This window comes from Myotis yumanensis, unplaced genomic scaffold (assembly GCF_028538775.1).
Source record: "Myotis yumanensis isolate MYYU_CA2020_CCGP unplaced genomic scaffold, mMyoYum1.0.hap1 SCAF_1, whole genome shotgun sequence".
NCBI classification, from domain to species: Eukaryota; Metazoa; Chordata; class Mammalia; order Chiroptera; family Vespertilionidae; genus Myotis; species Myotis yumanensis.
The window spans coordinates 103,973,779-104,001,325 of NW_027223752.1; the positions used below are offsets into that span (position 1 = coordinate 103,973,779).

The window sequence follows — 27,547 nt, forward strand, 5'->3', positions numbered from 1 at the left end:
GCCATCTTGCTTAGCTTGATGAACAAGGAGGATGAATAAGGTGGAGGCAGTGTGGGGTGTGGAAGGGACAGGGAGGAAGGGGCTAGTGTGGCGTGAGCTGGTTGCAGTGATTCTATTGAAATGAAAAATCAAAGCCTCCTGCTTCCTACCCACTGTACCCCATCTGAACCCCACCCCAGAGGAGGGACCTGGCCTGGCTCAAGGCTTCTGTTGATGCCTAATATGTGATAATTTTTAAAGCTAAAAATACCCATGTTTGGTTTTCTAATGTTGACATTTTTGCAGGAGTCTCTACCCCACTTTGCCTCCGTGATTGGTTTTTATTCCCCTTGGAATGTCTCTGGTGTCAGAAGAGCTATGAAAAGCAGCCACATACACTTTGCCATGAGCCCCATATTCTCCTCTCCTCCATCAATGGGACCTGGCTCAGTCATTTCCTTTTTAGGGACTTTATTTGCTCTAAGGTGCTCTCTTCAAAAATTTCATGACTATACTGTCCCCTTAGGCCTGGTAGTGATAAAACAGGCTTCTGAGTGTTAGGTGCAGGATTTCAAACATGAAATCAACAGTGCTGCCAGGGAGAGGTTTCTGAGGGCCCTTCTGTCTGTATCTCGCATCTTCACACATGGAAACTCCCCGTTTCTACTCCTGCAGGTGGACTTTTCCCTCACCCTCCTTGGTTCCTTTCCTCTGAAGTTAGGCATGCTGGTCTGTGAGCCAGCCTCACATAGCCAGTCAGTGTCCACCCAAAAATGAGGTTGAAATTAGAGCAGGCACATGAGTTATTTCTTCTAAATAAGTCAACTTTAAATTAAAAGATGTATTGTTGAGCTCCTTAAATATAAAACATATATACTATATACATATATACTTCTTTAATAGACTGGTTTTTAGAGAAGTTTTAGGTTCACAGCAGACTTGGGCAAAAAATACCCACCACTGTGCACACAGCCTTTCCCACTATCATCATCCCCATCAGAGACATGCATTTGTTACAGTTGGTGAACCTACACTGACACATCATTATCCCCCAAAGTCCATAGTTTACATTTGGGTTCATTCTTGGTGGTGTGCATTCTGTGGGTTTGGACCAGTGTGTAATAGCTTGTAGCTATCAGTATAGCACCATGCAGAATAGTTTCACTGCCCTAAAAACCCTCTGTGCTCTGCCTATTCATCCCTTCTCTTCCCACCCCCAATCCTTGACAATCACTGATCTTTCTATTGTTACCATAGTTTTGCCTTTTCCTGAAAGTTGTATAGTTGGATTCATTCAGCCTTTTCAGATTGGCTCCTTTCACTCAGTAATATGCACTTAAGGTTCCTCTATGTGTTTTCATTATTTGATAGCTCATTTCTTTTTAGTGCTGAATACTATTCCTTGTCTGGATGTAACACAATTTGCTTATCCATTTACCTACCAAAGGGCTTCCTAGTTTTGGCAATTATGAAAAAAGCTTCAATAAATATCCATATACCAGTATTCTTTTTTTGTGTGTGTAGCTAGAAGTTTTTCAATTCCTTTGGGTATTAATGAGCCAATTACTGGATCATATGGTAAGAGTATGTTTAATTTTGTAACAAATTGCCAAACTGTCTTTCAAACTGTCTTACATATCCACCAGCAACGAATGAGGGTTTCTGTTGCTCCACATCCTCACCAGCATTTGGTGGGTACAAGGTTTTGGAATTTTGCTATTGTAATAGGTGTGTAGCAGTATCTCGTTGTTTTAACTTGCATTTCCCTGGTGGCATATGATGTAGAGCATCTTTGCATGTATTTATTTGCCATCTGTATATCTTCTTGAATGAAATGTCTGGTGAGATATTTTTACTATTTTTTAATTGGTTGTTTTCTTATTGCTGAGTTATAAGAGTTCTTATTTTTAAGTTAAAAATATATTTACTGGAGGCGATCTATGTTTTATCACTTGAAAGTTAAAAATGTCTTAAAACTTTTTTATTTTTACTTCTTGACAGTCTTCCCAGATAAATATTTTATGTACCAGTTAGTGGCACAAGCTTGTCAGTTTTCCCAGATGTCAGGAGACTCCTTTCCTCGGCAGTCCTGGTGTCAGCATTCAGTGACTCAAAGGCTCAGAGAAGAAAACAGCACTTACACAGAACACACACTGTGTCTAATGAACTGTTTGTCTCTTTATTAAGCTTCAGCATACAATGTCTTCTTCCTCACATGCCTCAGGGCTGTACCAGAATAAGATTTTCCTTAATTCCCCTCCTCTTATTTTAGAAGCTGGTGGATGGTGACAAACCAAGTTATGGTTACTTTGAGGTCTACACGTAGTTGAGATCTTTTTCATGTTTTGTTCTGACTGCTTGAGGCTGCATGCCCTCATTTTGGTTGAAAATCACTTAAGACAGGGAGAAAGCTAATTTTTTTAATAGTGCACAGAATTCTAAGTGGTAATAGCATTTTTGAAAACTGAGAAGTACTTTTGTCACTTTACCTTATTTCTGTTACTTAACATGTTCTTGGATCATTTCTATAATTTAGTTTAAGTAGATGTGAATAAGATAAAAAATTTTAAAGCCACATCACAATATTTTCCACCCATAAAGCTCTCCAGTTATGGGAGAATCTATTCTTAAGATTGCACTAATCCTATAATACAGGTTAGTTCCACTCTCCCTTGTATTAGCTCACTGTGTCAGAAACATGTAGTGAGAGTTGCACTATAATTTCTTAGTACAGTTGACTCTAGATCAATGCAGCAGTTAGGAGTACAGACCTCCCACCCACACAGTTGAAAATCCATACATAACTTTTGACTACTAGTAGCCTACTGCTGACCAGAAACCTTATAGATAAAATTCAACTCATTTAACATATTTTGTATGTTATGTGTATTCTTACCATAAAGTACACCAAGGGAAAAGAAAATGTTATTAAGAAAAATCAGAAGGAAGAGAAACTACATTTACAGTATTTATTGAAAAAAAAAAATCACATGTAAATGGACCCATGCAGTTCAAACCCATGATGTTCAAGAGTCAACTGTAGGTATGTAGAGGCATACCCATCAGTAACAGTGTGGTAGCCTGAAAACATTTTTGCTGTTCGACCCTTTGCACAGTTTCAAGCTGTCTTCTGCTAGGTCCCTGGCCATCCCTAAGAATATCTTCTCTTCTCAATTGTTTCACTGACTTTTAAACACACACACGTTTCCTCCCCTCTCCATCTCCATCTCTGCACACCTCGTTCATGGAATCTGTTGGAACAAGTGAAGCACAGGTTGGGTAGGGCTTCTATTCATATTCTGACAACTCTCTCTTACTATTCCTGGCAATCCTAAATGTCATTGACTAAACCTGGATAAACCTGGAAAAATGACCCAATATTTACTGCAATATGTATTATGTCCTTCTCTAAGTGGGGAAGAAAAACTTAGAAAGTTAAAACAGTACAATAATGAAGTCTTAAGCTAAAAAAAGAAAAGTAAATGGACAGAGATGTCCATCTTATTTGTTTTCACATTTTGAGTTCTATAATTTAATAGCAACTTGGAACAATTTCTTTATTAGATTCTCCAGTGACTATATAAGCTATTAGAGGCCCAGTGCACAACGTTCGTGCACTGGGGATGGGGGGGGTCCCTCAGCCCGGCCTGCACCCTCTCGCAGTCCGGGACCCCTCAGGGGATGTCCGCCTGCCAGGGAGGCTGGAGAGGCTCCTGCCACTGCCACTCCACTCTCCAGCCGTGAGCCTGGCTTCTGGCTGAGTGATGCTCCCCCTGTGGGAGCAAACTGACCACCAGGGGGCAGCCCCTGCCCCCTGGTGGTCAGTGCGCATCATAGCAACTGGTCGACCAGTCGTTCTGGTCATTCTGCCATTCGGTCGCTGGGCTTTTATTATATAGGATATTTTTCTTATTTCATTGGAGAGTCATGTAGAGTGAGATAGCAGGAATTAGTGGGCCCTAAACCAACCCCACTAAGTAGCAGAATTAAGGTGAAACTTCTAGAGAAACAAAACCTTTTACGTTTAATGTTATCATTTAGAGGGGAATAAAAAAATATGCCTTCTTAACACAGATGAAACAGCTGTATCATTTCAAGGCTCCTATGTGTCACATTCTCAAAGGAGCTCCAGGGGAATCCCAGTGCTTTGGGGAATGGAATTGCTGACTTGGGGATACCAATTTTCTGAGTCATTAACCATACCCCACTACCACACCCAGGACCTTGGAGAGGCTACTGAGTTCACTACAGAGCAGTGATGTCTGGATCCTTGGACAAGCAAACCTTGGCACATTATATGTTTTTTTTCCCAAAATATTTAAGTCAAGTGCTATACTGATTTGATTAAAATTCACTCCTGGGACTTCATATTCAAAGAAAATTAATTTTCTTTTATGAATTTTCATGAAATCCTCCTGGCAAGTGAACCTCATAGTTTATTTAAGAAGGGTATGTGATTCACAGAGTTACTTGGAATTAGGGTCATTTTGACAATTACAAGTGGGAAAGTTAAAAAAAAAAGATTTTAAACATTTTTGATAACTCTATTTTGATAAAATTTAAAACTTATAAAAAAGTCATCATAGAGACAGGGTATTCTCATATCTTTTACCAGGTTTATTTTTATGTATGTATGTATGGATGGATGGATGGATGTATGGATTTATTTATTTATTTATTTTAAAAATATATTTCTTTATTGACTTCAAAGAGGAAAGGGGAATGAGAAAGAGAGAAACATCAATGAGAGAGAATCATTGATCGGCTGCCTCCTGCACTCCCCCTACTGGGGATCAAACCCGCATCCCGGGTATGTGCCCTTGGCTGGAATTGAACCCAGGACCCTTCAGTCCACAGGCTGATGCTCTATCCACTGAGCCAAACCAGCTAGGGCTTTTACCAGATTGATATGTTAACATTTGCTCCCTTCCCAACTCCTCTCACCCTTCCTCTCTCCATCCCCCACCCCAGTGCTGGCTGGCTGCTTTCCCCTTATATATTTACTAATGGCCCAGTGCACGGATTCATGCACATTGAAAGGAAATTAATTAGAAAGTGGCCTGCGGGGCAGAACTGGGCAAGACGGGCCAGACACGCCCTGTAGCCAACCTCCCTTGGTCCCTTCCTGGTGGCACACCTGGGGTGGTGCCGTAGATCGAAGGGTGTCTATGGAGTGAGCAGGGTCCCTCCGGTAGTGGGGTCCCTTGACCTGGCCTGCAGGGATTGGACCAAAACCGGCTCTCTGACATCCCCAGAGGGGTCCTGGAGTATGAGAGGGCACTCTGCAAAGTTGCTATTGTACAGGGTTGGAACACAAACGCAAGTGTGCAGTAAACCAGATTCAGGGCCTACAGTGCCCCAGCAACAACATAACCCATGGTCAAAGGTGGAATCACAAGGCCATGAGGAATCGGGCTCCCTCCTCTCGTTTCAGGGTGCATCACCCGAGAACCGCTGCTGCCAAGTTACTGCAGCTCAGCAGCTCCTGAGTTGAGCGTCTGCCCCCTGGGGGTCAGTGCTCATCATAGCGACCAGTTGGACAGGCGGAAGGACACTTAGCACATTAGCCTTTTATATATATAGATATCACCACCCAATACCATCACATTAGGGATTAGCTTTCAGCCAGTGAATATGGGGAGGAGGGGGAAGCACAGACATTCAGTCTATGGCACACTTCCATAACTATAATACAGTCATCAAGATGAGGAAATATCACATTGATAGAATGTTTAATCCATGGTTCATATTTCAATTTTGTCAATTTCTCCCTAATGACTTCCCTTTTACCCCCACCCACACCCTATTTAGGATTCAAGCCAGGATCATGCATTGTATTTTGTTGCCCTGTCTCTTTATTAAAAGGTTTTTAACCTAATTTAAGTGACCAAAGATCTTAGAACCAGTTCTGGCTATGATTGCTCTGTGGAAGAAGTCTGTAAAAGGAAGACTCCTAAACGAGATGATGGCGAAGTCCATATTCGTGGCTTAAGCCAGCTGGTGTCAGCGCAGGCATGGTTTTATGCTGCTGGAAATGCGGGAAAGACCTGTTTCCTGCACTGCCTCCGTTGTCCCAGGGCTTTAAGAAGGCCCCCCCCCCCCCGCCCCCGCCCACCACCCCAACAAATCTGGGAGTTATGCCCTGTTGGTCAGTTAAGGGAAGCTGATTTGCCACTTGGATGGAGTTGAGGAAGAATTAGTGGCCCCAGATGTATTTCCCCTCAGGGCTCCTGGCACTCACACTGTGTCATTGGAGGCCTGACCCTCACTTTGATTCATGTTATTCAAAGGAAAAGTCCTTATGAGAGAAGAGGAGCTGGGGAAACTGCCAAATGCCTTAGCGGAAATGGCATTCCTCCGTCTGAGAAGATCCTGGGGTGAAAGCAAAAAGCACAAACCCGGGAGGTTGGCCACCGACATCTTTAGAGACCCTCCTGGATGGCCTCGGGGGACAGCCCAGAGGCTCCTGTCTGGGGGGGCTCTCCTCCTCCACACTGGCCCCCAGGGCTCCTGCCCTCTCCCTCGCTTCAGGCCCTGGCCCATGCCCTCACAGAGAGGGGCTTAGAGTGAAGCTCTGTCCTGCCGACATTGGAAGGCTCCTGCCCGGACCACCCTACTACCATCACCCACTCTTTCTCAGGGCCACACCCCTTCTCTCTGGGCCTGGGTGCCTTGAGCCCGGTCCTCTGCCTCCTTCCTGCTCTTCATCCTCTGACCTCAGCCCCAGCAGCCTGAGCTCTCCCTCTTGCCCTGCTCTCTCAGTCCCCTCAGCTTTCCCCTTGGGCCAAATGAGTGTCACCAATGGCTTAGAAAGTGAAGAGGCAGGAATCTCCAGAACTCCAATTAGAAGTTTATAAAAAGCATTTTTTACATGAAAATTTTATTATATATATGTTATATCTGTAGCACAGTTCATCCTCATTGTCAGATATATTATGACCTACAAGTTAGGCCCTGATTGCCTAACTCCCATGTAACATAGATGCTCTAGAAAAAAGCCTGTCAAGTTCCAGAAAACCTTATAGCACACCTTACTCCTGATCAGCTTTTCCTGCTTTATAATTGACCATGTTCCTGTGTACTTAATTGGTAAGATCTTCTAGACTGATAGTGTTCTTTGTGATACATATGCTAATATGTGTAATACATATATATATATGCATATATACAAACACACACATATATATATTCATATACACACATAATGTATATGAATAAAATAATCTCATCACCTGAGTTTAACCAGGTAGGTAAAACAGACAAATTTAAAAACCCTGTAAAGGTCCTGGCATGAAGGCTGTCTCTATTTTTGTTTGTTTTTACAAAGTATCGTTCTGGTGTTCCAATTTTTCAGACAAAGGGTTAAAAAAACAACAACTAAGTTTTGATTTAAAGTTTCAGTATTGCTGATGGTGATCTCTGATCCAAGCTGTAAGTAAGGAAGGCAAACCTACTTCAGAACAGCTACGGCCAGTTTCGGACAGTGTTGTATCCTCTTTGTTTGCCTGCTTTTCAGCTCACGAAATGCTACAGGCTAAAATTCACCTCTCTCTCATTTCCCTCTTCTGTTTTCTCGTTTGTACATGTTAAACTCAGCAGGTCACAGAAAGTCGAGAGAGCCAAATGACTATCGAAGAGAGGAAGCACCTCATCACTGTGAGAGAGGAAGCTTGGAAGACAAAAGGCAAAGGGGCAGCTAACGACTCCACCCAGTTTACCGTGGCTGGGAGAATGGTGAAGAAAGGTCAGTATGCGAATGTGCTTGTTGTACACGTGTACATGTGTGCATACATGCTCCATTACCTATGGAGGGGAGGAGGTCCCGTGACAGCTCAATGAAAACAATCGTACCATGGTATATTTTAGTTTTTAATCTCAACAGATGTTCTGTAAATGGTTTTGGGGTTGGTTTTTTTTAGATATTTCTACTGAAACCTTTTTATACATAGCATCATCTTCAATGTAAAAGGCATAATTCAATTTCAAAACTTAGCCATTTGGGAATTGAGCACAGGTTTCAAAAGCAATTGCAAGTCTGCTAACAAATCTTAGTTCTTTCCCATAATTGCTTTCAAATTATTTCCATTTTTTTGCCATCTGGCAATCAGTTAACCCAAATTAGCCTTTCTCAATGAAGAAGGAGTTTCCCTCTTCTCCCTTGTAGGGTAATTCCTAGGTCCCTTTCCATAAAGCTGGGTTCTCTGGCTTACAAAGCTGTATTTCCAAGTATGTTTTAATAGATGTTTAAAATATATACCCAATTCAAGGAGTGGGATTTCCTGCAGACAGTCATTTATCTGCATCTGAGCTCTTGGAACTAATTTGAAACCTGTACACAAAGATTTATGAAATTGAGGAGTCACATGGTTAGTAAAGTCACCAGAGAGCTTTAAGCCTCCATATCTTGTAGGAAATGTTTAAAATTTGGATCCCTTTGTCTCTTATTGCGTATGCCTTTATTTTCTGGGTTATTGTTTAAAAACAAATTTTCTAAATTAGTGATAAAGATTTTCACATTCACTTAGAGTTCATTTATGTTGTCATTAGCTCTTCTAGGTTTATCTTTCCCTTTTCTCAAAATCTTTCATGATTTTCACTCAAAAATAGTGCCTAACTCACTGTAGTCTCATAATAAATCTTTGCAGATGGAAGAGAGGGAGGGAAAACCCTTGAATTGTGATTAACTCAAATCTTGGTGGAATAATCCTCGCTAACAAATTCTTAACTAATCTTGGAATTGTCAAAAGATAATAGCAGATAATTTACTCTCACAAAATGAGATAGCATTTGAGTATTTTCACCAAATCACAGAAGAGTGTAATCATGTTAAACTACTTTAATATGAGCCCCATCCTGTACTATCAAAAGCAGCTCCTTAAGACCCACATTGATCAAGAAGAATTCAAGCTGAGAACTTGAACCAGAGCTCAGATCTAGCCTGGACTTTTATCCTGATGACTTTATTTTTCTTTCATCTTAAAAATCACATTTATTTGTAAGTAGGCCACTTACTACCAAACCCTGCTGCTCTAGTCCACAGCACTGTGAGATGAAGGATATTTGCTCTTACGGGGCTCGGAGAGCAAGATCCAAGAAGTTCCTATCTCAGTGGACGAGTTTGCATTCACATTTTCTTGACTAAATCAGAGATCTTTATTTAACAGGTGCTATGTTGTTGGCTCAGGAAATAATTTTCTTACACTTTTAGCCTAATGCAAAACACTGTACCCTATTTTTCTAATATTTGTTACCACCTACTGGTTATATGGTTCACTTGCGTTATCAGCTGTTTTTTATTTGCCATAATATGGCATCCAGTTTATACTCACTATAGAATAAAATAACCCCCTACACTACAGTCATTGAGACATCCCATTTCATCTAGTTACAATGGCACATATGAGTTACTGCGTATCAGTGAATTGCCAAGAGGCACACTGTACTCTCATTTTCATTCTCTCAGGCCAGGAAACTCTACTGTTCTCTAGCCTCATTAGGACTTTTCCCCTTTTTGATACTCCTAGAGTGTCTGTAACAATTAGCACTCCAAAAGCTTTCTGTGATATTCTAGTATTCTCCTGGAAGAAAACTACTCAAAGTATGCCTTTGAACAAGAGGGATATGAAAATGTTCCTGAAGAGAGTGGGTAATGGTTTTTGCAAGTAGAAGTCATTGAAAAGAGGTATGGGGAGTGCTTTGTTTTAGTGTGTAATTTAAATCTATTTGCCCTCTCACATTGCAGAAAAATACTTATATCTAGCTGGGAAAGAGGTGGCCCACATCCAAGAGCTCTCCTGCATGCTGCTGCCTGAATGGGCAGCAGGGGGCGCCCTGGCAGTACAGAGGGTCAGGTTTCCTGGTTGCCTGTTTTTAACTTTAGAGTTAATGACCTCCGTGCTAATGAACCTTTCCATATCTCTTTTGCATCCTTTTAGTAGGTAATGATTTACTGCTCCAGCCTGTGATACCAAATTTCACCTATCTTTATTATCTTTCAAGAAAAATTTATTTTCTCACTGATGGAAACCCTTTGCAGGTCTGGTAAATGAAATCAAATTTGAAAAGTTGACATCATCAAGCAAATATATGTATGTCTTAAGGACTTCTAGAATAGCACCTAAAACTTAAGTTTTAAACTAGATTTCAGTATTTTGCCTTAAAATTTTAATGCTGCAATACATCTTTCTCTAGCTCATAGGAGGAAGGAGCAGAGCAATTCATTAATTTATTTTTCCTTGTAGGTGATAGTGACTCATCTTCTTCAGATGTGCTTTGAGGGATGCTTAAAGTGGCAATGTTATCTAAGGATTTCACATTTATACAAACAACATTAACACCTCATTTTTTCCTTTGTAAATATACTAATTATTTTCCTTTCCAAATCCTTCTATTTAAGTTGGGTGTGAGAAGGGATGTTGATTTTTGTTTTTATCAAAATTTCTTGTTCTGACAAGATACCTTTTTTATGCTGGAATTCCTTTCTTTCCCTTTCATGTGTCCCTGACCATTTCTCCCTTTAAAGATTCCCCACCCTGCTTCGTGATAAATATATGAGAAAGCATATCATGGGTTCCCAGCCACACCAGAGATGGATATGCCCTTCCAAAGATCACAAATCACTTTCACTGTGTACTCTTCTGTCTTTTCTTCTACAGGGTTAGCACTCTTCAGTTATTGCTCAGTAAAGCCACACTCCTCTGAGTGATGCTCCAAAGGCTAGACTGTCCCTACCTCACCTCAGCCTGGAAGGAAACTCGTGCTGGCAGCCACTGCCAGTCAGTGCGACACAACCCCTTCTCCTCTTCCTCCGTGGGAGATGGTGCAAATAGACTTCCTCCTCAACTATGCGCACCACCACTAAGGGCCTTCAGAGCTCACACTCCATTTATTCAAGTATATTCTGATAGACTGTTGTACCTTCTTATCCCACTTATGTGTTACAGCCATGTTTCCCCACATCCTCATTATTCCTTTTGGAATGGCAGCTTATCAGCTACTAAAGTCCTTAGAAACTATCAGATTCTATCTACATGTGCAGTTGTCCTACACAGTCATGGTACCTGCCAAATGTACTTGTATGTGCACATGCATGTTTGTGTATAAATTCTATAAATTGTAAAATGTACATTGGAGATAAGAGAGGTCCACCAGGGTTAGGGGAATTTCCAGGAATGACCCTGAGGTACTAAATAGCTCCTTGTTTGTTCTGCAGGTTTGGCATCACCCACTGCCATAACGCCAGTAACGTCCCCTATTTGCAGTAAAACAAGGGGCACAACACCCATTTCCAAACCCCTGGAAGGTAAGTCACCAAGGTACCCGATATGCCAGGGGCTCTGTGATCAGAAGAGTCCTCAGTGGATCTCTCTCATTGATGGTTTCTACTTGCCTAGATATTGAAGCCAGACCAGACATGCAGTTAGAATCGGACCTGAAGTTGGACAGGCTGGAAAGCTTTCTGAGAAGGCTGAATAACAAAGGTACATGCCAGAAGCCAGAGGGAAGCTTTGGTTTATATACCTGTAGCACACTGCGATTCGTATTTCAGTGAGTAGCTAAGGAAACATAAAAGAACCTGCTCCTCTCTCAAAACCTCTACATCCCAATTGTGATGGCTTTCTCCTCAGTTAAATTGTCTTCTTTCTATATGACTGGACCGATTTATTCTGTAAGCATTATCTTTGCTGTTATCTTTTTAAACATTAAGTTACTAATCAAGCCGGATTGTATTACCAAGCTCTGATCCATTTGATAATGTACTAAATTGGGGATCCCCAATAACATTTCTTATTAAAATCTAAATCTTGGGGGTGTCATCCCATCAGAATCATGATTTAATTTTGCTTTTAACCCTGAGAGCAGATTATTCTACTTATACAAAGTCAACATGATCTTGGGCCTGATTAACCTTAAATTGTATATGTTAATTTCCAGTAAGGTAGCAGCTGATATATCTTATAATCGCAAATAATTTCTAAAAGGAAATTTTGGTAAATAATTATGTTGAAATAAACATTTCAGTACAAAAGTCAATGGAATATACAAAATGAAAGAATAAAATGTAGTAATACCCTTATCTCTTAATTAAAATTTCCAGTACTTGAAGCTTATCAAATATTATACTTTGGGAGTCCCTGTCATTGAAACTGACCCCTAATAGGTGGGAAATAATACAAAAGAAAAAAAAAAACCACCCACCCACACACAAAAAAACCCTTTAAACCAGAAATATAAAAGTGTAATAGGATAACTAACCTGGCAAGGCAAGCAGTGCAACCAGTTCAACAGTGATCTAGCCCAGGGGTCTAATCCAACTCACCACCTGTTTTTGTAAATTGAGTTTTATTGGAACACAGTCATGGCCACTGTTAAGGTGTTGCCTATAGTCACTGTTGCACTACAACAGCAGAGTTGAGTAGTTATAACACAGGCCATATAGCCTCCCATGTAAAGCCTAAAATGTGTACTTCATGGCCCTTTGCAGAAAAACATTTTTCTGACCCCTCATACAGAGACTGAGGCTACTTCTGCTTCGAGTAGCAAAAGGAATTTAGGGGGCTTGTGTGCAGCAAGGACAGCCTGTGTCTTCTACACATCATAATGCAAGCGTTGTTCGCACTGGAAGTCCTTCCATGAGAAAGCAAAGAAGGCCTAGGAGGCATCCACAGGACCCTGGATATCACTATTATGGCTGTCACTATGGAGAGGGGCGGGGGATAATTGTTAAGATATTGTGAGGTGCAGTTGGAATAATGTTTTTACACAAATTTATGTTGTTTACTTGCTTGTTTATTGATAGTTGGTGGGATGCAAGAAACTGTACTCACTGTCACGGGCAAATCTGTTAAGGAAGTGATGAAGTTGGACGATGACGAAACCTTTGCCAAATTTTACCGCAGCATGGATGATACCGTGCCAAGGAGCCCTGTAGAGCTGGAAGAAGATTTTGATGTTATTTTCGACCCTTATGCCCCCAAGTAAGTTACTGAAATTTCCATCTTTCACCTACTGAGAATGGACTCCTCCATCGGCCTCTACCCAGGATTTCCATGGGGCTCTTCTCTCTCACTCTGATAAAACTTCATTACAGACAAATTATACAGTAGTAGTCGTCCCCCCCCCTCCCCCCGCCCCTTTATTCACAGAGGGTATGTTCTAAGATGCCTGAATCTGGAGATCATACCAGATCCTTCATATAGTATTTTTCCCCCCTGTATTTCATAAATATAAATACCTTTTCACTTAAAGGAAGCACTATATGGCTTCTCTCTGGCATCTCTGAATTACCATCATCACTACTCCTGTTCTTTGGGGCCATTATTAAGTAAAATAAGGGTGACTTAAACACAAGCACTGTAATAATGTGACAGTCGATCTGATAATCAAGGTGGCTACTAAGTGACTAATAGGCAGGAACACCTACAAGGTAGATGAGTCACAGGATGGAACGGAACGGCAACAAGTGTTACACTGCTATTCAAAATGGCACATAATGTAAAACTTATGAATTATTTATTACTGGAATTTTCCATTTAATATTTTCATACTGTGGATGACCCTTGGTCACTAAAACTGTGGAAAGTGAAACCATGGAATCGGGGGAGAGGGGTCCTACTGTATTCTCTGAGCCAGACACATAGTGCTGTGGGTAGATGAAACATGCATGCCCAGAACCGATGCACATTCAGGCATGTGCCACAGATATTTGTCCTGTTCCTAAAATGTCTCTGGATTTTTCACATACTCCAATATTGTTCTCCATATTATTAGACTAACATCATTTTGTAGAGATTTCTATACCATCCTTTATTTGATGCTAGAGGCCCGGTGCACAAAAATTTGTGCACTCGCGGGGGTGCCTCAGCCTGGCCTGTGCCCTCTGGCAGGCTGGGACCCCTTGGGGGATGTCCACCTGCTGGCTTAGGCCCACTCCCCAGGGGAATGGGCCTAAGCTGGCAGTCAGACATCCCTCTGGCAGCCTGGGAGCCCTTGAGGGATGTCCACTTGCCAGCGGGGAGCAGGCTTAAGCTGCAGTTGGACATCCTTAGCACTGCTGAGGAGGCGAGAGAGGCTCCCACAACCACCGCTGTGCTGGCAGCCGTCTGCCTGTCTTGTGGCTGAGCAGAGCTCCCCCTGTGGGAGTGCACTGACCACCGGGGACAGCTCCTGCCCCCTGGTGGTCAGTGTGTGTCATAGTGACCAGTCATTCCAAATCGTTCTGCTGTTAGGGTCAGTTTGCATATTACCCTTTTATTATATAGGATAGCGGCCTGGTGCATGGGTGGGGGCCAGCTGGTTTGCCCTGAAGGGTGTTCCGGATCAGGGTGGAGGTCCCCACTGGGGTGCCTGGCCAGCCTGGGTGAGGGGCTGATGGCTGTTTGCAGGCTGGTCAAGCCCCCCAGTGGGGACCCTCACCCCATGAGGGTGGGGCCAGCCTGGGTGAGGGGCTGAGGGTCGTTTTCAGGCTGGCCACGCCCCGCAGTGATCCAAGCTCCCAGACTCTCCTTTTTTTCTTTTCTTTTCTTGTTTCTGGGATTTATTTATCTTCTATAATTGAAACTTTGTAGCCTTGAGCGGAGCCGAGGGCTGGCCAGGGCAGGCGGGAAACTTGGCTTCCTCCATCGCCAGGGGCAACCCAAGCCTCCTGTTCGCTCTAGCTCCGTGGCTGCCGCCATCTTAGTTGGGTTAATTTGCATACTCGCTCCTGATTGGCTTGTGGGCATGGCTTGAGCGGAGGGGAGGGATGGTTAATTTGCATGTTTCTCTTTTATTATATAGGATACCATTCTTACTCATTACTTTAAAGAATATTTGGATCTCATGGGCTCAAATTAATACAACTAATTAGAAAATCAATAAAGCATGTTACTAGTAATCTATAATCCTATCGAATCAAAGAGTAATATGCAAATTGACCATCACTCCAATACACAAGATGGTCGCCCCCATGTGGTCAAAGATGGCTGCCCCCATGTGGACACAAAATGGCCGGCACAAGATGGCCAGCAGGGGAGGGCAGTTGGGAGGAACCAGACCTGAAAGGGAGGGCTGTTGGGAGCGATCAGGCCTCCAGGGGAGGGCAGTTGGGGGTGACCAGGCTGGCAGGGGAGGGCAGTTGGGGGGACCAGGCCACAGGGGAGAGCAGTTAGGGAGCAATCGGGCTGGCAGGGGAGCAGTTAGGCATCTATCATGCTGGCCGGGGAGTGGTTAAGGGTTGATCAGGCTGGCAGGCAGAATCAGTTAGGGGCAATCAGACAGGCAGGCAGGTGAGCAGTTGGGAGCCAGCAGTCCTGGATTGTGAGAGGGATGTCCAACTGCCCGTATAGGCCCAATCCCACTGGGATCGGGCCTAAATGGGCAGTTGGACAACCCTCAAGGGGTCCCAGATTGGAGAGAGTGCAGGCTGGGCTGAGGGACACAACATCCCCCACCCCCCATGCACAAATTTCATGCACTGGATCTCTAGTCCTATTTAATAAAAGGCTAATATGCAAATTGACCAAACAGTGGAATGACCGGTCACTATGACGAGCACTGACCACCAGGGGGGCAGACACTCAATGCAGGAGCTGCCCCCTGGTGGTCATTGCACTTCCACAGGGGGAGCGCTGCTCAGCCAAAAGCCAGGTTCACAGCTGACAAGCACAGCGGCGGTGGCAGGAGTCTCTCTCGCCTCCACAGTAGCGCTAAAGACCCATTGGACATCCCCCAAGCGGTCCCAGACTGTGAGAGAACACAGGCTGGGCTGAGGGACCTCATCCCCCCTCCCCCCCCCCCCTCCCCGGGCCTGCCACCCAGTGAACAAATGTCATGCACTGGGCCTCTAGTAATTTATAAAATCCGTAGATCTGAGAGTTTTCTCAGGATGTCCAAGGGCCTGTCTTCACACAGGAACATGACTAAGCCACCTAAGAAAAGCGATTATGGTTTATGATTCCTTCAGAATGTGGTTTCTCTCTTGCCTGCTTTCCTCTGGGCTGCTTCACTCTCAGTTAGGCTGTGACCATGGGGTCGAAGGCAGCTCTTTCTTGGCCACTCCAGCACAGGCAGCTTCTCTTCCCAGTAGTTCCAGCAGAAGTTCCAGGCTTGATTTTCTTGGATGTGAGTCTATCCCTAAAGCAATCATTGTGGCCAAGGAGATGCAAGACAGTGATTGGCCAGAGCTGGTCTCTGGATCCCATCCTGAGCCAGGGTTGGAGTCAGGGGATGGAAAGAGATATGAGTCCTCCAAAGGAGAGTCAGGGTGCTCTTACCAGAAGCAGGGAAAACACCCTGGACAGGGTAAACCCACAGCTATTGGCCACATTTATCTATTTCCTACAAATTTATCAGAGTGACAGTCTCTTCCTTAAGTCTGTGTAGTCATCATAAATTTTTCCTTAAGCTACTCCTGATATATTTGTTGCATGTTTCAATATGCTTCTTTTAGTTAATTTGCTACCTTAAGAAAATTAACATTTTGCCATTTTTCATATTTAAATAATATTTTGGGTATTTGCATGCATGGTTATTTAGCCATTTCTTAATCTTCTCCCAACCCAAATGTTTAAATTTTTAAAAATAATTATATATAACTTAAATATATGTGCATGTTTCCATACACACACACACACACACACACACACACACACACAATAATATATATAAAGAAGACTTGCAGACACATATGCAGTTGGAAGTTGAGAGCAGCATCAGGAATCTGTTGGGAAGTCATGTGACTGGGTCCACCCACCTCCCTGTGTCTGATCTTCTGCCCCAGAATTGTGTGAATGTGTAGCAGTCATAGCTGGTTTTGTGAGCCTATTTTATTTCAATCTATTTTTTAAAGTAGTAGTTATTTTTTGGAGGGGGGCAATGGGTTGTGAGGAGACTCTTTATGAGAGAGTTGGTGAGGGAATTGAAAAATTATTTTGTGAAAAGAAAGTTTAGTCTGGAGGAAAGAGAATAAAATGGAGAAGCAATGGCTGGATGTAAATTCCTGCCAGTAACAGAAGAGGTAGATATGTGTATTATTACTAGGGGCAGAGATGGAACGGGTCTGTGGGTATATAGGGTTGGGGAAGAACTTCCTACCCTTGAGAGCTATGTAGGAGTGGGATAAGCTGCCCCATTAGGGACTAATGATTTTCAGGCAGAGCCCACTGGGTTGGGTGAGTGGGGGCATTGGGAATTGTCTGAATTCTTAAACTATATAACTCTCTCCTTGAATCTCTCTTCCATCCCCAAGATTCTATGACTTTATGTCAGGAGAGTGGCAGGCAGGAGGAAGAGTTGTAAGATTTATAATGAAATCAGAGAATAAAACTGTGGAGCCCATTGCTTCAGGTCAGAGAACCTCAACAGGCCAGGAGTTAGTTATTATAGACCGAGGCCAAATTTCTGCTTTGCTCCTCAGGTTGACATCTTCTGTGGCCGAGCACAAGCGTGCAGTTAGACCCAAGCGCCGGGTTCAGGCTTCCAAAAACCCGCTGAAAATGCTGGCAGCAAGAGAAGACCTCCTTCAGGAATATACTGAGCAGAGACTAAATGTCGCCTTTATGGAGTCAAAACGGATGAAAGTAGAAAAGAGTGAGTATTTGGAACCACCAACCTGCTTCTGTGTTTGGGAACTGGTGATGTGGTGACATATTTTTAACAGTTGAGGGTGCACATTTTGTTTTATTTTTTAATATATAGTTTTTTGTTAATCCTCACCTGAGGATATTTTTTCCATTGATTTTTAGAGAGATTACAAGGGTGGGGGAGAAGAAGAGAGAGAGAGAAACATCGATGTGAGAAAGACACATTGATTGCTTGCCTCCTGCATGTGCCCTGGCCAGGACCTGGGATTCAACCTAAAACCCAGGTCCATGCCCTTTATCAGGAATTGAACCCAAGACCCTTAGGTGTGTGGGCTGATGCTCTAACCACTGAGCATTCTGGCCAAGGTGTGATGTGGTGATTTTTATCCTCCTTTTTCTGCCTTGCAACGGCCAATAATAGTGCTCATAAGACACCCATTAAATAAAAATGTGTAAAATTGTGCACACACGTGCACACCTGCAGAAAATCTGTGTAGAATGTAAAGGCTTTTCACAGAAATTCTTATAGCATTAAGCATCTGTTAATTGGAAAATTCAAATTACCCTTATTTGCTACAATTTTTCCAAGAGATTGGAGGAAAAGGATGTTTTTAGGCTTTGTAATTCACCCCATTGTCAGCTCTGTAGGGCCCAAACACAATAATTCTCCACTTAATCTTATTCAAGAGGAAATCATTTGATCTCTCAAGGAAAAATGTGCCAAATCACTGCTTTGCCTAATCCTAGATTTTTATATTATTAATTAATGCACAAACCAGTGCTCTGCAAATTGTTTTTGATGGGATGTGGGCTGGGTGGGTAGGGAGGAGTAGAGAGGGGCAGTGACAGGAGCATGAGGAGGTAGGCTCCAGGCTGTGTGCCTCATTGGTGACAGTGCTGCCCTGCTTCTACCTGCCCAGTAAGGTGGAGTTTCATAGTTTTGAAACAGAGGTTTCCTTGGTAGTGATAATGACATACATAATTGTGCTGTTTTGAATATTCTTCAATTTTGAATATAATTTTTATTTTCCTATAGCACTCATAAACCAATTTCCTAAAGTTTTTCTTAGAAATATAGTATGTAAATAAAGTGATTGAGTCTTGTCAACATAACTGGTTTACTCAGAAAGTATATTTCAGAATCACTGTGCCACATCAATTCTCAAGGTGTGTTATATTTCTTCAGTATTAGAACCTAATCCTAGCAAAATAATTTTTCTGAATTCCTTTCCAGCATATACATTTTTTTAAAACAATGAGTTGGAGAAATGAAGGTTTATTGGAACAAGTCTTATATATCTTTCCTCTATTTCCACCTTTATGGGATGCCAAGGATGTCTTTGTGGTGACTGGCACCTATATGTTTGTTGGTCCACATGAAAACTCAGCATCTTGTTATTACAATCTTAAGTTGAAAGCAAAGGACCTCAGGAGATCAGTAATTTATCACTTTGCCTCCAGAAAAATATTGTAAATTAACCATCCCTTATACAATGCCTGCTTTTCTATTTTTGGTAGAAAATAAAGGCTTTTGATGAAAGACATCTAACAGTCTTCCTTGAGAATGCATTTTCAACATCTCAACATTGTTAGGAATTTATAACAGCTTTGAGTGGAATTTCAACAAATGAGTCCACCTCCTCATTTTATGCTAAAGTAGCTGTGCCACATTGTCACTCAATGCTTATCTCTACATGGTGAGGTATGACACTTGTCAACAGCAGTTTATACTTTCAATACAGTGTTGAATTTTTAATACAGGGGTTAAGCATTGCTCTGCATAGTTAATCAAACTTGGGTATGTTCTCCCCCTTAGGATTAACTTTAAAAGAAAAAGATAGCTGGTTATGAATAATTTCTGATTGTAAACATTGTCATTTCACCTGAACATCTTGCTTTCCTTGTTTCTTTATTCAATCGGTCCAGTGTCCTCCAACTCCAACTTCTCAGAAGTCACCCTGGCAGGTTTAGCCAGTAAAGAAAACTTCAGCAGCGTCAGTCTGCGAAGCGTCAACCTAACAGAACAGAATTCTAACAACAGCGCAGTGCCCTACAAGAAGCTGATGCTGTTGCAGATCAAAGGTATGTAAGAGCAGGAGTTACATCTGGGCTGGAGCTTCAGTCAGGCAGCATCAGGGGTCCTGACTGCCCTTAACTGCCTGTCATGGGAAGGGAATTCACCTCATGCTTTTGAGGACCTGCTGTGCGCCTGGTGCTGAACTTCCTCCTCTCAAGTAAGCTTTATAAAATCCATGAGGTGGCGTACCACTGAGGCTTAGGGGGTTAGTAATGTGCCTGTGGTCAGCAGCTGTTGAGCAGCATTGAACCTAGGTCTCTCCCATTTAAGAAACAGCTTGGGCAACTGCCCCCTTTGCCCCATGGCCCCTGCCACACACTGTCAGGCAGTTACCAGACCCCCAAAGTTGTCAAGTGTTCTCTCCACACAGTTGCCTCCCTGAGGCAAATAAGAGTCAATGCAGGGCAGAGGGAGAGAGGTGCATCCTTGGAGAAGGAATACAGAGGAAGCAGAGCAAGTGAGGTAGACCCGGATTCCACTTCATCACCCTTTCTATCCATAGCAAGGGAGACCTAGCTCTGGGCTGTGTGGGCAGATTTGGCTGTGTCCCAGTGGCAGCTGCTCAAGATTAATCACCAGGAGAGGATAGCTGAAATCTCCTCTGTCTGGGAGGGTCTCTTGTATGTTGTGCATGTCCACTGTCCTTCCCAGTGACAGGCTCCAATAACCAGCCTCTATTTCTGGTTATAACCCGGAGATGATGCTGTCAGGGTGACTGTAGGAAGATCTACAAGGCAGTGCTTGCCTCTAGGCTGATGCCCCTAAGAATTCCCAGCCAAAAACTCTGGAGGAAGCAGAAGCTATGAAAGGCACACTTTTACCTGCGGGGACTAGGAGATGAGTGAACAAGGGAAAGGAGCATGGTGCTGTCTTTCCTGAAGGAAGGAACCCCAACTAACCCATATATGTGCTGTAACAGGGCACTGACAGTGGTCCAGAGGACATGGTGGCATCTGGGAAGGCACTAAAAGGAACGTAATCTATGATGCTGTCATTCTGAATCCCCCTCTGTCATTCCCAGTCATGGGAACTAGTATAAATAGGCCAGACTCTTTAAAATTGAAAGCGATGCTCAGATGGGGCACTTTCTGGTCCTTCCTGTGGCTGGGAGAGTTCTCCTTTCTGGGAGATGGTGTTTCTTTGCCTTGTGTTCAGGAAGAAGACATGTGCAGACAAGACTGGTGGAACCTCGAGCTTCGTCACTCAACAGCGGGGACTGCTTCCTCCTGCTCTCTCCCCACTGCTGCTTCCTGTGGGTGGGAGAGTTTGCAAATGTCATAGAAAAGGCAAAGGTTGGTATCTGAAAAATAAAATAACTTAGTTGAGCATCTCCTTTATACACTGACAGAATCTTCTACCAGTTGCCAGATGATTGCAAAACTTCTCAAGTGCCCAGTTTCATTTGAGTGAGAAGAGATATTGTTCTGAACGTGTCTCAAACAAGCTTTCATTAGGTGTTCACGTGTGGTAATTTAGGGGGATTGTTACCTATCCCTCCAGGTTTGAAGTCCTGGTTTTGTTCTCATTCTTGTGTGAAAAAAGAACTGGCACATCACTTCAAAGTTGCTTATCCCAGGTCCTTGTGAAATCCTGCTCCAGACCCAGTGAATGAGGATCTCATGGGGGAAAGTTGAGAGAACAGGTAGTTTTTACCAATTTATGTGATCTATTGAATTTGAATATTAAGAACTGTAGCTCTAAAGAATTGATACTGCTGATTGTTTAGTTACATTTTCTTGATTTTGTTGAAAATATTCAACCACCAGTGCCTTGGGCTCCTGGACACCAGGTTTTCCTTCAGACACACACCATTTCTGGTCTTGGATTTCAGAGTGTGCCTCTCCAGCTAGCCACAGACTATCTACCCAGATAATGGTGTTCCTCCCTTTTTTCAGGCCTCAGAACTTGCAACTTTAATTCAGACAAAGAGGGAACTTGGTTGTAGAGCTACTTATATCCAAACTATTGAAGAAGGAATTAATACACACACTCATGCAGCCAAAGATTTCTGGAAGCTTCTGGGTGGCCAAACCAGTTACCAATGTAAGAGTTTACTGTATTTCAGAGAATGACAAAACTTAAATATCCTTTCTTCTCCCCTACTTCATCCTTCTAAACCAGCCCCATTTCAGCATTTAATGTAATACCCTCTCATTGTTCGTATCCCAAAGCTGCTGGAGACCCAAAGGAAGACGAACTGTATGAAACAGCCATAATAGAAACAAACTGCACTTACCGTCTGGTGGATGACAAGCTTGTTCCTGATGACGACTTCTGGGGGAAAATCCCAAAGTGCTCCCTTCTGCAATCAAAAGAGGTATAGGGAGTGGGCAGAGCAGTCTGCACAGGGCTGCCCAATAAAATAGATAGCAAGTGCCCCATAAATGCTAGCTATCGTCAGTACCGTTGTGGATTGGTAACATCTTTTGAAAGGATATTCATTTGTAATTTCCAACCATTACTTCCATCTTGATGACTAATATAGAATTTAGAATATTGTTCAGAGGAGGTTCAATAAATTATTGAAGCTTTTTCTATTTTAAGCTATATATATGTGTGTGTGTGTGTGTGTGTGTGTGTGTGTGTACACTAGAAGCCCGTTGCAGAAATATTCCTGCAAGAATAGGGCTTCCTCGGGCCAGTCTCACCGCCAAGCCCCGGTGCGCGCAGGGCCGCACACAGGGGTCCTGACTCCGGGCAGGGCTTAGGCGGCACACAGGGGCCAGGATGGCGGCTCGCGCTGGCTCGCCCTGCCTGCCGTATGCAAATTAGCTGCCATCTTTGTTGGTGGTTAATTTGCATATCGTGCTGATTAGCCAATGGGAGGCGTAGCGAAGGTAAGGTCAATTACCATGTTTGTCTATTATTAGATAGGGTATATATATGCCCTATCTCTTGATTTTTGTATAAAAATTAAATAAAATATTTTTCAGTCCTTAAGTTTCAAGAATTATATATATTTATATATATATATATATATATATATATGGCTAAGTTGACTCATGCATGTGTGATATATATAAAGCTCGCACTGACGCCAATTGCACGCATGTATTTCCATCTGTCATTGTCAATTGTGAATTTGGTTGACACTTCTATTATAGAGAAAGGGCGAATAGCAATAGTAAAATATTTCTTCTAATTAATTTCCTTTCAATGTGCATGAATCCGTGCACCGGGACACGTGTGTGTGTGTGTGTGTGTGTGTGTGTGTGTGTGTGTGTATATATTCTTTCTATATGTCCTTTTTTTCTCTCACCCCCTAAATATTAAATACATACTTTACCAGGTCCATTAAGTAAGTAATCTAAGTGTTGAGAGAAAAAGTGCTACTCAAAATTTTATTGAATAGAAGAGTATTATAAAGACTGTAATCTGAAGCTAGATTGATTGTATGGGCATTTAAATGGGGGTGGGGGGGAAACAGTCACAGAAATAATCAGGAATAACTTTAAAGAGAAAGTGAAATTGAGCCTTGTTTAAAATTAAGTAGAATTTGGATTATTGGAAATGAAGGGAGATGTTATTCTAGGAAGAAAGAGTAGAGCAAACCATAGGCTTGAAAATAAGAGATAATACCTCATTCATGTATTCATTCAGCAAAGAGTAAACCCTGCTGTAAATATAAGTATGGTATGGTCTCTGCCCTTGGGGGTCTTGGAACTATATAGAGGAGAGATGACACCTGTCATCTCTGTGCCTGGAATATATGAAGTAACCTGTATATACCAGATGAATGAATAGAAGAAGAAAGGGAGGGAAGGAGGGAGGAAAGGGAGAAAAGGGAAGGATGATAGGAAGATGGCCTTACCTCTGATAAATCAGAAGTTTTGGGTGGTTTGAGAGTTTAGAGGAGGGAACATTAACTTGGGCATTTAGGACAATGAAACAGAATCCTACCCATCAGGTAGAGGCTGGCTGGAAATTCCAGCTGGTAGATCTTGTTATCTTTTTGTGTTTGTATTGATTGCTCCACCTGGGTGTGTATCATCACCCATTTGATTCACTGTCAGTAGGGAACCTGATTCAACTGGAGCTTATCCTTGAAGTTAATAAATTCTTCTGTGCCATTCTCCCAGGTACTGGTGTTTGATTTTGGTAGTGAAGTTTACGTGTGGCATGGAAAAGAAGTTACATTGGCACAACGGAAAATAGCATTTCAGCTTGCAAAGCACTTATGGAATGGAACCTTTGACTATGAGAATTGTGACATTAACCCACTGGATCCTGGAGAATGCAATACACTTATTCCCAGGTACTCCTGTGATCTCTCATGTAGAGCGAGCAGATTCCCTCAGGGGCCTCAGTTCTCACCCCAGTTGGCTACTGTTGCTCTTCATAGGTTTTTGTTTTCACAAATGACTGCTGTGCAGTACCATGAATATTTACAAAGGAACATTTCTTTAGCTTTTGCCTAAGTAATACAGAAATACAGATATCTTCTGGAAGATGTTTGTTATATTTCATGTCTTGAAGTGAACAAATTATTTTCACCTGCAGCATTCCAGGTGCTATTGACAGATGAATAGCAATTGTTTAAACAAATTACATGTTGATCTGAAAACTTCCCAGGGTCTGGAATTCAGCCATTGATCTGAAGGTGCAAAAGCAATACATTTCCTTCTAACTTCACACTCTCCCGGCATGGCTCTTGAATTCCAGGGTTTATCATTTATTTGGCAGTAGGTGACATTTATGCCTTCTCTCAGAAGGAGGGGGATGATATGGAATTAAAATAATGATTGTAATATTATTTTCTACAGCATACTGGACTTTTTAAAGTAACTTGGCAAATCCTAAGAATATGCACAAACTCAAAGAAATGTAATCATAAGAAAAATAATTCTTTATGCAAAGGGCTTGTTTTTTTCTTAACAACTAGAAAAAAAAGAAGTGTGTGTCATAGAAATAGGTGTGCATAGGTATCACACAACTGCATTTTAATGGTTTCCATTGAACTAGTATACAAATTTCAACTTTCCTACCTAGTTTTCTCTTTTAAAATCAAGTTATTGATTTTATTATTATCAAATAGAAACTATTAAAAATTCTGTTGATATAAGGTGAAAAGTTTTCAAATCTTTTTAATCACATTTAACCTAAAGTTAGTACTGTAATAAATAGCGTTTTACAGACAGAAGCAAAGGCCTAAAAGAATCTTTTACTTAGTATAATAAATGAAAAATACAATGCTGGGGCATAAAATTCGTATGATGGACAATTCCTATTTAGCAGTGACATGCCTACAGATCTGGAAGCAGCTGAGGGAGCACTCAGCCCCCTGGTTTTCAACATCTGCCAGATCAGAATCAGCTGAGGAGTTTTTCTAAAAAATGCATGTGTCAGCCCCAGCCCCAGAGATGTGTTTTCAATTTGTGTGCAGTATCAGCATGTCTTAAAAGCTTTCTAGACATTTTAAGGTGTACCAAGATTAAGCATCTAGCCCTTCTTAAGAAACAAGGAGGCTGAAACCACTGAGGTGTCATGACTTAGCACAATTGGATAGTGTGTTTCGTAGAGATGGGGACAAGCACACCTGCTCCCACTCCTGTTCCCACTGTCACACTGAGGCCTGTTCCCTCTCGAATGTGTGCAACCTCACAACTTAAAAGATACGTTTCTAAAACTGACATCGAGTGCATTTCCTCTAGGCATCTTAGCAGGTCTGCAGAGTCAAATTTATATGAAAGACAGCCATTCAGACATTTCTGATGAAGACCACAGCCTTTCCAAAGAGTCCTGCATTTTCCATCATTGCTGATATTTGGCTTCTTAAGTCCCCTGGGAGAATGAAGCAGCAGTATCTGCACCCTGCTTTGGTCTCCTTTGAGACAGGCAGCCTCTGTGATGTGCCTTTGGGCCAGAAGCTATAGTCTGGTCCAAAACAGGAGCCACAGCAGGGCCCAGTGAGCGCTGCCTGAGGCATCATATGCATCCTGGTCATAATTCGCAACCAATGGTTGACTTGGAAGGATGAGAAATGCCTGCACCTTCTTAGGGCTGGACCCTCCATAGCATGCATTTTCTCAGATGTACAGGCATACCTCATTTCACTGCGCTTCACAGATGTTGAGTGTTACACATTGAAGGCAAGACCCTCCACCAGCAAAAAGGTTATGACTTGCTTTATTCAATCCATAGTATCTCTGAGGTATGCCAGTACCTTTCTCTCGGTCACCTTTTGTTTCAAGCACAGGTTCACATTCTGAGATACTGAGACAGAAACAGACCTCCAGATTGGGCTGTGTCACTTCCTTCCCTGTGTCCTTGTGCTCTCCCTGCCTACTGTCACGTCCAGGGGCCTAGAAATAAATACGCAAACCTTAACTTCATGGTATATGAAATTATGTTCAGTTTAGTAACAGAGGAGAGTTAGACTGGAGAGTTTGTTGTAACATGACTTAAAATAATAGCGTTCAGGTGAACTCCCATCTATTCCACTTTACAGAAACTTGGTGAGCAGCTGAGGTGCCTGTGGGAGGCATGAAGGAGGCCAGGAAGACATGCATGTAATTCCTGCCTCACCTGCTCCCAGCCTAGTGCACAACCCCCAGGCTGTCCCAAACACGAGGACTTGCTAGGATGCAAGAAAAGTCCAGTTCTGACGTGGTCCTTATTGCATTTCAGCTCCTATTTCTGTGGACACAAAGGTTCGCAAGGCTTTGGGCTAAAACAATAAAATGTCACTTATTTGGTAAAATAAGAAAGAACAAACCATTCTATATACTACTTATAGATTTTGGGTGTTTTTTGTTTTGTTTTGTTTTTTTTCCAATAACCACATGTGTTTGTTTTAGATTCCTTTCCTTTGTTTTATCATGGCTTAACCATGGCTCTTTTCCTGTCTGCACCCCCACCTACCTACCTGCAGAAAAGGACAGGGGCGGCCTGATTGGGCAATATTTGGGAGACTTACAGAACACAATGAGACTATTTTGTTCAAAGAAAAGTTTCTCGATTGGACTGAACTGAAGAGACCTAATGAGAAGAACGCCAGTGAACTTGCCCAGCAGAAGGTATTCCGAGTGGCCAGGTCTCAAACCTCAGGGCTTGGGTTAGGTCCCAACAAAAGAGGCCTGAAAGCTAAAAGACTTCCCAGGATTTACTAGTAGAACAGCAAACCAGTCTCCTACTATATTCCTAGTCAAAGAGTGAAAATAGCCTTGTTTGCACCTTTGGGTTTATGGATGTCCCGCTCACTGTGGTGGGGTAGATATTCAGGCCTCCCCAAGTCTTTCCCATAAATTCAGCCTTTCCCTATTGCAGTTCAATGCCCTGGGACACAGTGTGAAAGCTGTGCTCTTACACTCTCTGGTTGACAGTGAAGCAGCATGGAGTGTGAGACAAAATGGCTGGAAAAATAGGCAACTGACCACACATTTTATGTTCCCTGTAGGAAGATCCTAGGGCTGAAGTCAAGCCATACGATGTGACCCGGATGGTGCCAGTGCCCCAGACGACAGCTGGCACCGTGCTGGACGGGGTGAATGTGGGCCGTGGCTATGGCCTGGTGGAAGGGGATGACCGCAGGCACTTTGAGATTGCCAGTGTCTCGGTGGATGTCTGGCATATCCTCGAATTCGACTATAGCAGGCTCCCCAAACAGAGCATTGGGCAGTTCCACGAAGGGGACGCCTATGTGGTCAAGTGGAAGTACATGGTGAGCACTGCAGGTTAGTGACTTACGTTTTCTTCAAGCTGAGACGGGCCCAGCCCCCACACCGAGGCTGGGAGCCGCAGGGCTGCTGGAGCCCAACTCCTGGGCACCATGTCTCATGCTGGCTGCGTGGGTGCGGCACGCCAGCATACTCATTCTCTTTGAGAACCACTTAGTAAACCTGTAGATGAATTCCTAACAGCCCAGTACTGCTAACATCCGGGACTTTCCCTTACAGAGAAGAAACTTGCATGTTGGGATTTTTCCAGGAAC

At 42.8% G+C, this 27,547-nt stretch overlaps 1 protein-coding gene across 6 annotated transcripts in view; it reads left to right on the forward strand.

Annotated features, from left to right (window-relative positions):
• The window catches only part of SVIL (supervillin), a 103,194-nt gene that overhangs the window by 49,750 nt on the left and 25,897 nt on the right, over positions 1-27,547 (forward strand). For all 6 annotated transcript variants that reach the window (XM_070428737.1, XM_070428748.1, XM_070428766.1 and 3 more), the window contains 12 exons: positions 7,576-7,723; positions 11,192-11,281; positions 11,373-11,459; positions 12,779-12,956; positions 17,375-17,547; positions 19,467-19,622; positions 20,773-20,909; positions 21,513-21,660; positions 21,789-21,934; positions 23,697-23,872; positions 26,489-26,633; positions 27,014-27,290. In XM_070428737.1, the coding sequence (XP_070284838.1) occupies positions 7,576-7,723; positions 11,192-11,281; positions 11,373-11,459; positions 12,779-12,956; positions 17,375-17,547; positions 19,467-19,622; positions 20,773-20,909; positions 21,513-21,660; positions 21,789-21,934; positions 23,697-23,872; positions 26,489-26,633; positions 27,014-27,290 (1,861 nt within the window). The remainder of the gene's footprint in view (positions 1-7,575; positions 7,724-11,191; positions 11,282-11,372; positions 11,460-12,778; positions 12,957-17,374; positions 17,548-19,466; positions 19,623-20,772; positions 20,910-21,512; positions 21,661-21,788; positions 21,935-23,696; positions 23,873-26,488; positions 26,634-27,013; positions 27,291-27,547) is intronic.